The sequence below is a fragment of the Belonocnema kinseyi genome, chromosome 10 (assembly GCF_010883055.1).
Source record: "Belonocnema kinseyi isolate 2016_QV_RU_SX_M_011 chromosome 10, B_treatae_v1, whole genome shotgun sequence".
Taxonomy (NCBI): Eukaryota; Metazoa; Arthropoda; class Insecta; order Hymenoptera; family Cynipidae; genus Belonocnema; species Belonocnema kinseyi.
The window spans coordinates 4,057,200-4,070,769 of NC_046666.1; the positions used below are offsets into that span (position 1 = coordinate 4,057,200).

The 13,570-nt window shown below is 21.6% G+C and overlaps 2 protein-coding genes across 2 annotated transcripts in view; one reads left to right on the forward strand and one right to left on the reverse strand.

Moving 5' to 3' along the window:
- The window catches only part of LOC117182285 (E3 ubiquitin ligase Rnf157), a 45,209-nt gene extending 33,819 nt beyond the window's left edge, over positions 1-11,390 (reverse strand). The window contains exons 1-3 of the mRNA XM_033375407.1: positions 11,190-11,390; positions 1,516-1,634; positions 1,153-1,415 (exon numbers count right to left, since the gene is read on the reverse strand). Coding sequence (XP_033231298.1) covers positions 1,153-1,415; positions 1,516-1,634; positions 11,190-11,277 — 470 coding nt within the window. The 5' untranslated portion in view covers positions 11,278-11,390. The remainder of the gene's footprint in view (positions 1-1,152; positions 1,416-1,515; positions 1,635-11,189) is intronic.
- A 102-nt stretch (positions 11,391-11,492) lies between these two features.
- LOC117181982 overlaps positions 11,493-13,570 on the forward strand; it is a 19,091-nt gene continuing 17,013 nt past the window's right edge. The window contains exons 1-2 of the mRNA XM_033375003.1: positions 11,493-11,676; positions 11,902-11,988. Of these exons, the coding sequence (XP_033230894.1) occupies positions 11,606-11,676; positions 11,902-11,988 (158 nt within the window). The 5' untranslated portion in view covers positions 11,493-11,605. The remainder of the gene's footprint in view (positions 11,677-11,901; positions 11,989-13,570) is intronic.

A 13,570-nucleotide genomic window follows, 5' to 3' on the forward strand; every position in this document is an offset into this window, starting at 1 on the left:
TCAGCCAAATTGTGTTAATTTTTAACTAGAAAAAATCAATATTCAACCAAAAATTGTAACAGTTAAATTTTTATATTTAAAAATTAATTTTAAACTGAAATACAAAAATTTTCTACAAACCAAAAAGATGAATTTTAATCATAAAGAATTGATTGAATTTTAAATAAAAATATGAATTTTCAACCAAGTAATTCAATTTTCATTTAAAAAAAGATAAATTTTCAATAAAAAATAGAAGGCTTGAATTTTTCGTTGAACATATAATTCTTAGTTTTGAAAAACTACGTGAATTTTCAACTAAATAGTTGAATTTTAAATTTAAAAAAACAATTTTTCAGCCAAATTGTAGAATTTTTAACTAGAAAAAATCAATGTTTAACCAAAAATTCTAACAGTTAAATTTTAAGTTTGAAAAATTAATTTTCTACAAACCGAAAAGATGAATTTTTAATCATAAAGATTAATTTTTTATAAAAATACGAATTTTCCAGAAACTAAATAAATTTTCAAAAAAAATTGTTTGAATTTTAAATAAAAATATCAATTTTCAACCAAAAATAGAATAGTTCAATTTTCCGTGAAAAAAAAAACGTATTTCAAAAAAGTAGTTCAATTTTTTACCATAATAGTTACATTTTTAGTTAAGAAAATTATTTTCCACAAAATATAGTTATATTTTCAAGAAGAGATGAATTTTCAATTAAAATGATGAACCTTTAAATAATAAGATTAATTTTTGACAAAAGAATTTAACTTTTAACCGCAACTAGTTCAATTTTTAACTAAAAAAAAAATATATAAAATCGAAATTCTTTTTTTTTATTTGGAAGAAAGAACTTTTAAATCGTGACGCATTCTGACTTGGACGAGGTATTTTCTAATTTCCTTTTTTTCTAAATCCGAATAATAATCATTTTAAACAAATTCCCTAAAATAAAAACAATAATTATTTTATAAAATTTCCTGTTATAATGGAAAAAATTCTTTCTCTCATAAAGTATAAATAAAAAATATACAAAATCAAGGAACATTACATTCTTCAAATCGTATAATAAGCTCTCTTTTTAATTAAAAAAAAAAAAAAAAAACCCAAGTCACTTCTTAAATTTTCACGGTAAAATTAATAAATCAAAATATTTTTTTTCGACTTACATGACTCCTTTCGATGTAACTTCTTCCGTGCAAAAATAATATACCGTGATGGCACATCTGACGTCGCAGTCAAACGTGAATTCAATATTGAAGCGCATAGGTTTTTTGTCGATATCGCCATCGCCGAAATGTTTAATATCAGCTTGCTGAGATGTTGCTGCAGTGTCGACACTGCGAACGAGTCTCAGAGATTCTTTTCTTATGTAAACTAAACTTTTCAGAGTTTTCGTGGGATCGTTGGCTTGAGGCGGGGGATAAGGAAACTGTAAAGTAGATTTTAGCTTTTAATTAATTAATTAATCAGAGCTGCAAATCAATATTTGTCAAGTTAATTTGCATCTTCGGGAAGATTGATATACTAACGGGAGTTGGACGACTTCCTAGAAAATTTAAATCGGCATTTTCACCAAATAAATACGCTTCTGGTTGAGGTGTGTCGAACCTCTCACCTCCCATTATAAAGTGACTGCCAAAGTAGCTGCCTGCATTGAAAATCATTCATTTTATTATATTTATTATAATAAAAAACAGATTTTAAACAAAATAGGTCAATTTTCAACCAAAGTGTTAAATTTTCAAATTAAAATTATTCAAATTTAACTGAAACTACTTAAATTTATATCAAAATGATGATTTTTTAAACAAGAAGACTAATTTTTAAATAAAAAGATTATTTTTCTACCACAAAATACAATTTTTCAACAAAATGCATGAATTTTTATCGAAATAGTTAAATTTTTTATTTAACAATACAAATTTTCATCCAATCAGTTACATTTTGAACACAAAAAAATAATATTTTTCAAAATAATTAATTTATTTAATTATTTTTTAAAAATGTAATCTTTAGTTAAAACTATTATTTTAAACCGAACATAAGAGTTAAATTTAAAAGAATAACAAAGGAATTAGAAAAAAAATTTATATATCAAAAAATTATATTGATTTCCGTAAAATTGAAATGAATTTCAAGGAATTTAAAGTAAACGAGAAGTCGATGAAATTTATCAAAATTCAAGGTGAATTTAAAATAATTCAAATGAATTGAAAACAATTTTAAAATATGACAAAACTTAATTGAATTTAGGGAAAACAGCTTAGAAAAATTCAAGCAAAAATTCAAACAATATGCATGAATTTTTATCGAAACAGTTGAATTTTTAATTAAAGAAGACAATTTTTCAACCAAATAGTTGAATTTTTAACTAAAAAATAATATAACTTTCAACCAAAAATCGAATAGTAACATTTTTAGTTAAAAATTAAAATTTAAGGTAAACGAGAAGTCGATGAAATTCATAAAATTGCAAGGTAAATAAAAAATAATTCAAATGAATTGAAAACAATTTAAAAATATGACAAAACTTAACTGAATTCAGGGAAAAGTGCATAGAAAATTTCAAGCGAATAGTTTAAAATTCACAAAAAAATCCATAGAATTAAAAAGATAAATTGTCTACAGATAAATACAATTTTTCAACAAAATACATTAATATTTATCGAAATAGTTAAATTCTTAATTGTAGGAAACAAATTTTCAACCAAAGACTTTAATTTTTAACTAAAAAAATAATATTTTTTAACCGAAAATGGAATAGTAATATTTTTAGTTTAAAATTGTTATTTAAACCAAACAAGAGTTTTCAACTAAAGTAATGAATCTTGAATAGAATGAGTTGAATTTTTATAAGACTTTAAAAAAATTCACGTTAAATTAAAAAGAATTCAAATGAATTGGAAAAAGTTTTAAACATAAAAAAATTATATTTATTTCCGTAAAACTGAAATGAATTTAGAGGAACTGAAACTAAACGAGAAGAAGTCGACGCAATTTATAAAAAGTCAAGGTGAATTCAAAATAATTCAAATCAATTGAAAACATTTAAAAAATATGACAAAACTTAATTAAATTCAGGGAAAAGAGCTTAGAAAAATTCAAGCAAATTAAAAAGAATTGAACGAAATTCCTGAGACTGAGATAAAAATTAAAAAAAAAAAAATCTATAAAAATAAAAAGATTAATTTTCTAACACAAAATACAATTTTTCAAAAAAAATATGGATTTTTATCAAAAATGTTAAATTTTTAATTAAAGAAGACAAAATTTTCAACCTCATAGTTGAATTTGGAACTATACAAATTATAACTTTTAACCCAAAATGAAATAGTAACATTTTTAGTTAAAAATTAAAATGTTTAATTTTAATTTAAGGTAAACGAGAAGTCGATGAAATTCATAAAAATGCAAGGTGAATTTAAAAGAATTCAAATGAATTGAAAACATTTTAAAAATATAACAAAACTTAATTAAATTCAGGGAAAAGAGCTGAGAAAAATTCAAGTAAATTCAAAAGAATTTGACGAAATGCCCGAGACTTTAAGGTAAGTCAAAAAATTGTAGGATCAATGAAATAAAAACAGTTCAAAATTTACAAAAAAATCCATAGAAATAAAAAGAATAATTTTCTACCAAAAAAAATACATAAATTTTGATCGAAATAGTTGAATTTTTAATTAAAGAAGACAAATTTTTAACCAAATAGTTGAATTCTTAACTAGAAAAATTATAACTTTCAACCGAAAATGGAATAGTAACCTTTTTAGTTAAAAATCTAAATTTAAATTTAAGGTAAACGAGAAGAAGTCGATGAAACTCATAAAAATGAAAGGAGAATTGAAAATAATTTAAATGAATTGAAAATAATTCAAATGAATTGGAAACAATTGAAAAATATGACAAAACTTACTTGAATTCAGGGAAAAGATCCTAGAAAAATTCAAGTGAATAGTTAAAAATTCACAAAACAATCCATAGAAATAAAAAGATTAATTTTCTACCAAAATTACAAATTTTCAACGAAACACATGAATTTTTATCGAAATAGTTGCATTTTTAAATAAATAAAACAAATTTTCAACCAAATAGTTGAATTTTGAACTAAAAAAATTATAAACTTTCAACCGCAAATGGAATAGTAACATTTTTAATAAAAAAATTTCATTTTAAACCAAACGTGAGAATTTTCAACGAAAACAATTAATCTTTAACAAAATTCGTTGCATTTTCATAAGGACTTAAAAAAATCAAGTTAAATTCAAAAGAATACAAAGGAATTGGAAAAAATTTTAAATATCAAAAAACTATATTGATTTCCGTAAAATTGAAATGAATTTAAAGTAAATATGAATAGTTACAAATGCACACAAAAAATCCAAACAAATAACAAAATTAATTGTCTACCGAAAAATACAATTTTTCAACGAAATAAATGAATTTTTATCAAAATAGTTTAATTTTTAATTTAAGATGAAAATTTTTCAACAACAAAAAAATAATTTTCAACAGAAAATGGAATAGTAACATTTTTAGTCAAACATTTTTATTTTAAACAAAACATAAGAGTTTTCAACTAAAAAAATGAATATTCAACTGAAATAGTTGAATTTTCATAATATTAACAAAATTCAAGTTAAATTCAAAAGAATAACAAACGAATTAGAAAAAAATTTTATATATCAAAAAATTATATTGATTTCCGTAAAATTAAAATAAATTTAGAGGAATTTAAAGTAAACGAGAAGAAGTCGGCGAAACTCATAAAAATTCAAGGTGAATTAAAAATAATTCGAATGAATTGAAAAAAATTAAACAATAAGACAAAACTTAATTAAATTTAGGGAAAAGAGCTGAGAAAAATTTAAGCAAATTCAAAAGAATTTGAAGAAATGCCTGAGACTTTTTAAAGTTAGTCAAAAAATTTTAGAATCAATGAAATAAAAAAAGTTTAAGATACACACAAAAATCCATATGAATAAACAGATTAATTTTCTACAAAAAAATATAATTTTTCAACAAAATGCTTGAATTTTTATCGAAACAGTTGAATTTTTAATTAAAGAAAACAAATTTTTAACCAAATAGATGAATTTTGAACTATAAAAATTATAACTTTCAACCAAAAATGGAATAGTAACATTTTTAGTTAAATTTGTTTTTAACCAAACATAACAGTTTTCAAATAAAGCAATTAATCTTTAACTGAAATAGTTAAATTTTCAAACAAAAAAGTTAATTTTTACTAAAAAAGATAACTGTGAAACAATAATTAAATAATTAAATTTTAAGTTAAAAAAATTAATTTTTACTAACAAATAGAATTGTCAACCAAAACTTAAATAATTAAATTTTAATTGTAAAAAATTAATACTCAACGAAACAGATGAATTTTCTACTTAAACTATGGAATATTCAAATGGAATGAGTTAAACTTTAATTTAAAAAAATCTTTTTCCATATAAAAAAAAACTTTTAAAAAATAGTTATATTTTCAAATAAATTCTGGTAAATTAATCTGATTCGGTTAAAAATGAACTTTTTTCTTGAAATTTAAACATTTTTGTAAAAAATTCTTATTGCTGGCTCGAAAATTAAACAATTTGCTAAAAGCATTAAGTATAGAGAACTCATGTTTTTTGTTGAAAAAATTCTTTTTTTTTTGCTGAAAATTAATTTTTGTAACTGAAAATTTAATTATTCGATTTTTTGTAAACGAATAATTTTTTCTAGTTTTTGAGTATTAAACTATTTGGTTAAAAATCGTATTTTTTAGTTGAATTCAACTGGTTTAAATTTCGTTTTTTTTTTTGTAAAAATGATTTTTTTAAATTGAGAATTGGTTGACTCCATGTTTGATATGAAAAAAAAATTTTAGTCTAAAATTAAACAATTTAGTTTTAAATTCATCTGAATTGATTGAAAATCCCTCTATTTGGTCGAGAATTAATTTATTTTGTGAACAATTCTTCTATTTCGATTGTATTCGACTGGTTGTAAATTAGTTTTTTTTTTTAAATTAATTTTTCTTATTTAAAAATAACTATTTAATTTTTAGATGGAAATTTGTTATTTATAAGTTGAAGATTCCACTATTTAGTGAAAAAATGATATATTTTGTTGAAAATTAATTTTTTTATGGAAAATGAATCTTGTTCGTGGAAATTTCTTTTTTTTTTTTTTTAGTTGAGAATTAAACTATTTGGTTGAAATTTTGTCTTTTTTTTGTTGAAAATTAAGCTATTTGGTTTAAAATCTATCTTTGTTGATTGAAAATTCATCTATTTAGTTGAGGATTAAATCATTTTGTGACAAATTCTTCTGTTTTGGTTAAATTCGACTTAAATTCGTTTTTTCTTTTTTTTTTGGTTAAAAATTAATTTTCCTTATTTAAAAATTTAACTATTCCATTTTTCATTTGAAATGTGTACTTTATAAGTTAAAAACTCAATCGGTTCAAATGTCGTTCTTTTTTTGAAAATTATTTTGTTAAATTGAAAATTGGTTTACTCCATATTTAATATAAAAAAAATTTTTAGTGAAAAATTATACAATTTAGTTTTAAATTAATCTTAATTGATTGACAATCCATCTATTTGGTCGAGGATTAAATTATTTTGTGAACAATTCTTCTATTTTAGTTGTATTCGACTGGTTGAAAATTCGTTTTATTTTAATTAATTTTTTTATTTAAAAAATTACTATTTGATTTGTAGATGGAAATTTATACGTTGAAAATTCAACTATTTATTAGAAAATTCATACATTTTGTTAAAAATTCATTTTAGTATGGAAGATGAATCTTATTTGTTGAAATTTCTTCGTTTTTTTTTGTTAAAAATTAATTTTTCTTATTTAAAAATGAAACTATTCCATTTTTAGTTTAAAATGTTTACAATATAAATTAAACTTTTTTTGTAGCAAATAAATCTTGCTTGCTGAAAATTCAATGGGTTCAAATGTCGTTCTTTTTTTGAAAATTAATTTCTTAAACTGAAAATTCAGCTTTTCCGTTGAAATTTTTTGTTATTGAAAATTGGTTTACGCCATATTTAATATAAAAAAAATTTTTAGTGAAAAATTATACAATTTAGTTTTTGATTAATCTTAATTGATTGACAATCCATCTATTTGGTCGAGGATTAAATTATTTTGTGAACAATTCTTCTATTTTAGTTGTATTCGACTGGTTGAAAATTTCTTTTATTTTTGTTTTAAATTAATTTTTCTTATTTAAAAATTAAAATTTCATTTTTAAATGGAAATTTGTCCTTTATAACTTGAAAATTCAACTTTTTAGTAGAAAAATCATATATTTTCTTGAAGATTCATTATAGTATTGCAAATGAATCTTGTTTGTTGAAATTTCTTTTTTTTTTTAGTTGATAATTCAACTATTTTGTTAAAAAAATTTTTTTGGGTTGAAAATTAAACAATTTAGTTTTAAGTTCATGTTAATTGATTGAAAATCCATCTATTTGGTCGAAAATTAAATTATTTTGTAAACAATTCTTCTATTTTGGTTGTATTCGACTGGTTAAAAATTCTTTTTTTTTTAAATTAATTTTTCTTATTTAAAAATCACTATTTCATTTTTGGATGGAAATTTGTGCTTTGGAAGTTGCAAATTCTAATTGAATTTGCAACTTATAAATAGTGGAAAATTCTTATATTTTGTTGAAAATTAATTTTTTTCTGGAAAATGAATCTTGTTTGTTGAAACTTCTTTTTTTTTAGTTGTAAAATCAACTATTTGGTTAAAAATTGGTCTTTTTTGGTTAAATTCGACTGGTTGGAAAATCGTTTTTCTTTTTTTTTGTTGTTAAAAATTAATTTTTCCTATTTAGAAATTTAATTATTCCATTTTTAGTTTCAGATTTGTACTTTATAAGTTGAAAATTCAACTGGGTCACATGTTTTTCTTTTTTTTTAAATTAATTTTTTCAACTGAAAATTCAGCTTTTCCGTTGAAAATTATTTTGTTTATTGAAAATTGGTTGAATATATTTAATATAAAAAAAAATGTTTTTTAGTAGAAAATTAAACAATTTAGTTTTAAATTCATCTTAATTGATTGAAAATCCATCTATTTGTTCGAGAATTAAATTATTTTGTAAAAAATTCTTCTATTTTGGTTGTATTCGACTGGTTGAAAATTCTTTTTTTTCTTACATTACATAATTTTTCTTATTAAAAAATAAAAATTTCAATTCAGATGGAAATTTGTCCTTTAAAAATTGAAAATTCAACTATTTAGTAGAAAATCCATATATTTGGTTAAAAATTCATTTTTTGGTGGAAAATTAATTTTGTTTGTTAATTTTTTTAAATTCAACTATTTAGTTAAAAATCGTATCTTTTATTTGAATTCAACTGGTTTAATTTTTTTTTTTGTAAAAATGATTTTTTTTTAAATTGAGAAATGGTTGACTCCATGTTTAATAAAAAAATATTTTTTTAGTTGAAAATTAAACAATTTAGTTTTAAATTCATCTTAATTGATTGAAAATCCATCTATTTGGTCGAGGATTAAATTATTTTGTGAAAAATTCTTCTATTTTGGTTGTATTTTAATAGTTGAAGATTGTTTTATTTTTTTAAATTACATAATTTTTCTTATTTAAAAATTACTATTTCATTTTTACACGGAAATTTGTCCTTTATAAGTTGAAAATTCAACTATTTAATAGAAAATTCATATATCTGGTTGAGAATTCATTTTTTTTAGGTGGAAAATTAATCTTGTTTGTTGAAATTTTTCCATTTTTTTTTGTTGGAAATTCAACTATTTGGTTAAAAATTGGCCTTTTTTTCTACACTGCTCGTAGAAAATGTAACCGGGTCAAATGTCGTTCTTTTTTTGAAAATTAATTTTTTGAATTGAAAATTTTACGATTCCATTTTTTGTTCAAAAATATCTATGTTACTTAAAAATTAAACTACATATCTTGTGGTTGTAAATTCATCTTTTTCTTTGAAAATTAAACTATTTTTTGTTAAAATTCGTTTATTTTTTTGGTAGGAAAATTGAAAATTTAATTATTCCATTTTGGTTAAAAATTTTTTTGAGTTAAAAACTCAACTATTGGGTTAAAAAATAATTTCTTTGTAGAAAATTAATCTTCTGGGTTTAACATTTATTTTTTTAGTTGAGAATTAAACTTTTTTTTTTTGAAATTAATCTTTTTAGTTGAAAATAAAGCTTTTTTGTTGTTGAAAATTAATATATTTTGTTAGAAATTTGTCTTTTGTTGTTTTAAATTAATATATTTTGCTATAAATTTATCTTTTTGCGTTTTTGGATATTTGGTTGAAAATTAATATAATTTGTTGAAAATTCGCCTTTTCTTGGGAGAAAATGGACCTTTTTTGTTGAAAATCTATCTTTTTAGGTGCCAATTTAATCATGTTGTTAAAATTCGTTTTTTATGGTTGAAAATTAATTTTTAACTGAAAATTTAAATTTTTCATTTCTTGTTTAAAAAAATTGATAATTTCTGATAAAAAATTCCACTACTTAATTAAAAATTAACCTTTTTGGTTTGAAAATGTAACTACTTGGTAGAAAAATAAACTTTTTGGTTGTAAATTCATCTTTTTCTTGGAAAATTAAATTATTTTTGTTAAAATTATTTTTTTTCGTAGGAATTTTTTTTTATAACTGAAAATTTAATTATTAGATTTTGGCTCCAATTTTTTTTTAGTTAAAAACTCAACTATTGGGTTAAAAAATAATTTTTTTTGTAGAAAATTAATCTTCTGGGTTGAAATTAATTTTGTTTAATCTTTTTCTTGGAAAATTAAACTATTTTATGTTTAAATTCGTTTTTTTTTTTAAATAAATTAATTTTTTTAGACCTGAAAATTTAGTTATTCCATTTTGGCTCCCAATTTTTTCAGCAAAAACTCAACTATAGGGTTAAAAATAAATTATTTTTTTCGAAAATTAATCATCATGGTTGCAAATTAATGTTTTTAACTGGAAATTTAACTATTCCATTTTTTGTTAAAAAACTATATTTTTTCATTAGAAATTAAACTACTTGATTTAAAAATAATCTCTTTGGTAGAAAAATAAACTTTGTGGTTGTAAATCAATCTTTTTCTTTGAAAATTAAAATATTTTTTGTTAAAACTCGTTTTTTTTCGTAGAAAATTAATTTCTTTAGACCTGAAAATTTAATCATTCTATTTTGGTTCCAAATTTTTTTACTTTAAAAACTCAACTATTGGGTTAAAGAATAATTTTTTTTTAGAAAATTAATATTCTGGGTTGAAAATTAATTTTTTTTTAACTGAAAATTTAACTATTCCATTTTTTGTTAAAAATGGATCATTTATAATTAAAAATTCAACTATCTTGGATAAAAATGTATTTTTTCTTAATTAAAAATTAATTTTTTTAATCGATAGTATACCTATTCTATTATAGGAGAAAACTGATATTTTTTAATGAAAAATTCAATAATATATATTTAGTTGAGGACTAAATCATTTTGTGAAAAATTCTTCTGTTTTGGTTAAATTCGACTGGTTGAAAATTCGTTTTTTTTTCTTAAAAAATTTTTTTTATTTATTTAAAAATGTAGTTATTCCATTTTTTGTTAAAAATGTGTCATTTATAAGTTCCAAATTTTATGTTTGTAGCAAATAAATCTTGCTCGTTGAAAATGTAACCGGGTGAAATGTCGTTCTTTTTTTGAAAATTAATTTTTTGATTTGAAAATTTTACGATTCCATTTTTTGTTCAAAAATAATTATGTTACTTAAAAATTAAACTACATATTTAGTTAAAAATTTATGTTTCTTGATTGGAAATTCGTCTATTGGAAATTTTTACTTGAAAGTCCAGTCAGTTTGTTATTAACGCGTCTGTTTGTCAAGAATTACTTTTTTATTCTTGCAAATTTGTCTTTTTTTAAACACAAGTATGTAATGGCTAAAAATGACACCTCTAATTAGTCTTAATTAGTGACCTGGTAATAGACAATTGACACAGGGCACATAAACAAAGGAAACAAGAAAAAAAGTGACAATTTACGAGAGGGACTGTATTGACCTTGATACCTTTTTTGCTACTAATTATTATTTAAATTAAATAACATCAGTTTTGAAAAATAAAGGGACAAACCTACCACATAATAAAGAAACACAAGGAGACATTACATAAACCGTAAAAATGTAAATGTCAAAAAATACTGACCAGAACGGGGAGGGTATTTGTATGCGTGATTCGAAACAATGTCAACTTCCTCGACGCCTGCATTTTGTCTGCTGGTCAAGGATCCCATCTTGTCTCTGTATCACAATTTTCCTAAAAGTACCGTAAAATTTCTATTAGCTGCTAAATTCAGCTAAATTTTATACTTTTTTTGTGCATAATCACGGATCTGTCAAACCACAACTTTGACCCCGAGGGTCACTGAAGTTGGTCGAGTTTGTCAGCTCTCTATCGATTATATCGAAACGAAGAATCGACCTGAGGCCTCTGAAGTTAGTCAAATAGACATTTGAGTCTGCTATTTGTGATCTTCGAGGTCATACTAGTTCAGGGTTTTAAAATATAATGCAATTTTTGTATGCAATTATAGTACCTACGCAAGAGTGAGTGTTTCAAAAATGCCGTTCTTGGATATTTTCCGGAATTTATTTGGTATCAGGTACCCGGATGGTCCAAATCCAAATTACGGGTGAGAAAAACGTCTAGAAACTTCTTTCTGTGTTTTTAGTTACAATATTTTTCGTCGGCATACGTTTAGTGTTTATTATGCGCATTAAAATTATCGTATATTATATAGGATGAAAATAATAGCTTCAATTTACGTAATTTAGGACCCAATTGTACAAGAGGATTTTAAAATTTTTTGATAGAACGTGTTTTAAATTATGCAATTTTTGACATTTTTATTTTGCAGGCCCGAAATTCCGAGACAGGAAAATAATAAATTTCGTAATCCTATTTGGGAAAATGATGACGATGAGGATGATGCCAGTGACTTCAGGTAAGATATTTTTTAAACATTTAAAAAAGGATGATACATAACCTCAAAATTAAATAATCTTTAAAATTAAAAAGAAATAGCGAAGAAATATTCGTCTTTTTTGGTAGAAAACTAATTTTTCTTATTGCATATTTATCGCTTTCTTTGAAAATTAAACTGTTTTGAAAATTCGTTTTTTTTAAACTTAATTTTTATAACAGAAAATCTAATTGTACGAATTTTAGCGAAAATGTTGTATTTTCTATATATAGGTAAAAATTCAACTATCCTGGTTGAAAATTTATTTTTTCTTCATGGAAAATTCATTTTTTTAATCGATAATTAACTTACTCTATTATAGGGGAAAACTGATATTTTTTAATGCAAAAATCCACTATATATTGGTTGAAAATTCATTTATTTTGTACAAACATTTTTTTTTTAAGGAAATTAATATTATTAGTTAAGCAATATATTTTTTTTTTAGTTGAAAATTGGACTATTTCATTGAAAATTAATCTTTTTCTGTTTAAATTTAATTTTTTTTTCGTTGAATATCAAACTAATTTCTTAAAAATTCGTTCTTTTTTGGGGTTAAAAATTTGTTTTTATTGCAGAAAATTTGACTATTTCAACTTTAGTCGAAAATCGATCTTTTCTAGTTAAAAATTAAACTTCTTCGTTAAAAATGTATTTTTTTCATATTGAAAATTCCTTTTTCTTTATCGAAAATTAAACTATTCTATTACAAGCGAAAAATTTTTTTTTAGTGAAATTGCAACTATATTTGATTAAAAATTCATATAATTTGTTAAAAGTTCCATTTTTTGGATAACATACACGTTTTTAGTTGAGAATTTAACTATTTGGTTGGAAATTAATCTTTTGAGTTTTAAATTCATTTTTTTAGTTAAAAATAAAACTTTATTTGTTGTTGAAAATTAATATATTTTGTTAAAAATGTATCTTTTTAATTTTTTGGATATTTGATTGAAAATTAATATAATTTGTTGAAAATTCGTCTTTTCTTGGCAGAAAATTAATCTTTTTGTTAAAAATCGATCTGTTTGGATGCCAATTTAATCATGTTGTTAAAATTCGTTTTTATGGTTGAAAATTAATTCTTTATTTGAAAATTTAACTATTCCATTTTTTGTTAAAAATTGATCTTTTCTAATCAAAAATTCAACTACTTGGTTGAAAAATAATCCTTTTGATTGAAAATATCACTATTTGGTAGAAAAATAAATTTTGTGGTTGTAAATTCATCTTTTTCTTTAAAAATTAAATTATTTTTTGTTAAAAGTATTTTTTTTTGTAGGATTTTTTTTTATAACTGAAAATTTAATTATTACATTTTTACTCCACATTTTTTTTTAGTTAAAAACTCAACAATTGGGTTAAAAAATAATTTTCTTTTTGCAAAAAATTAATCTTCTGGTTTGAAAATTAATTTTTTAAAATCTTTTTGGAAAATTAAACTATTTTATGTTGGAATTCGTTTTTTTTTTATAGAAAATTAATTTTTTTAGGCCTGAAAATTTAGTTATTCCATTTTGGCTCCCAATTTTTTCAGCATAAACTCAACTATTGGTTAAAAAAA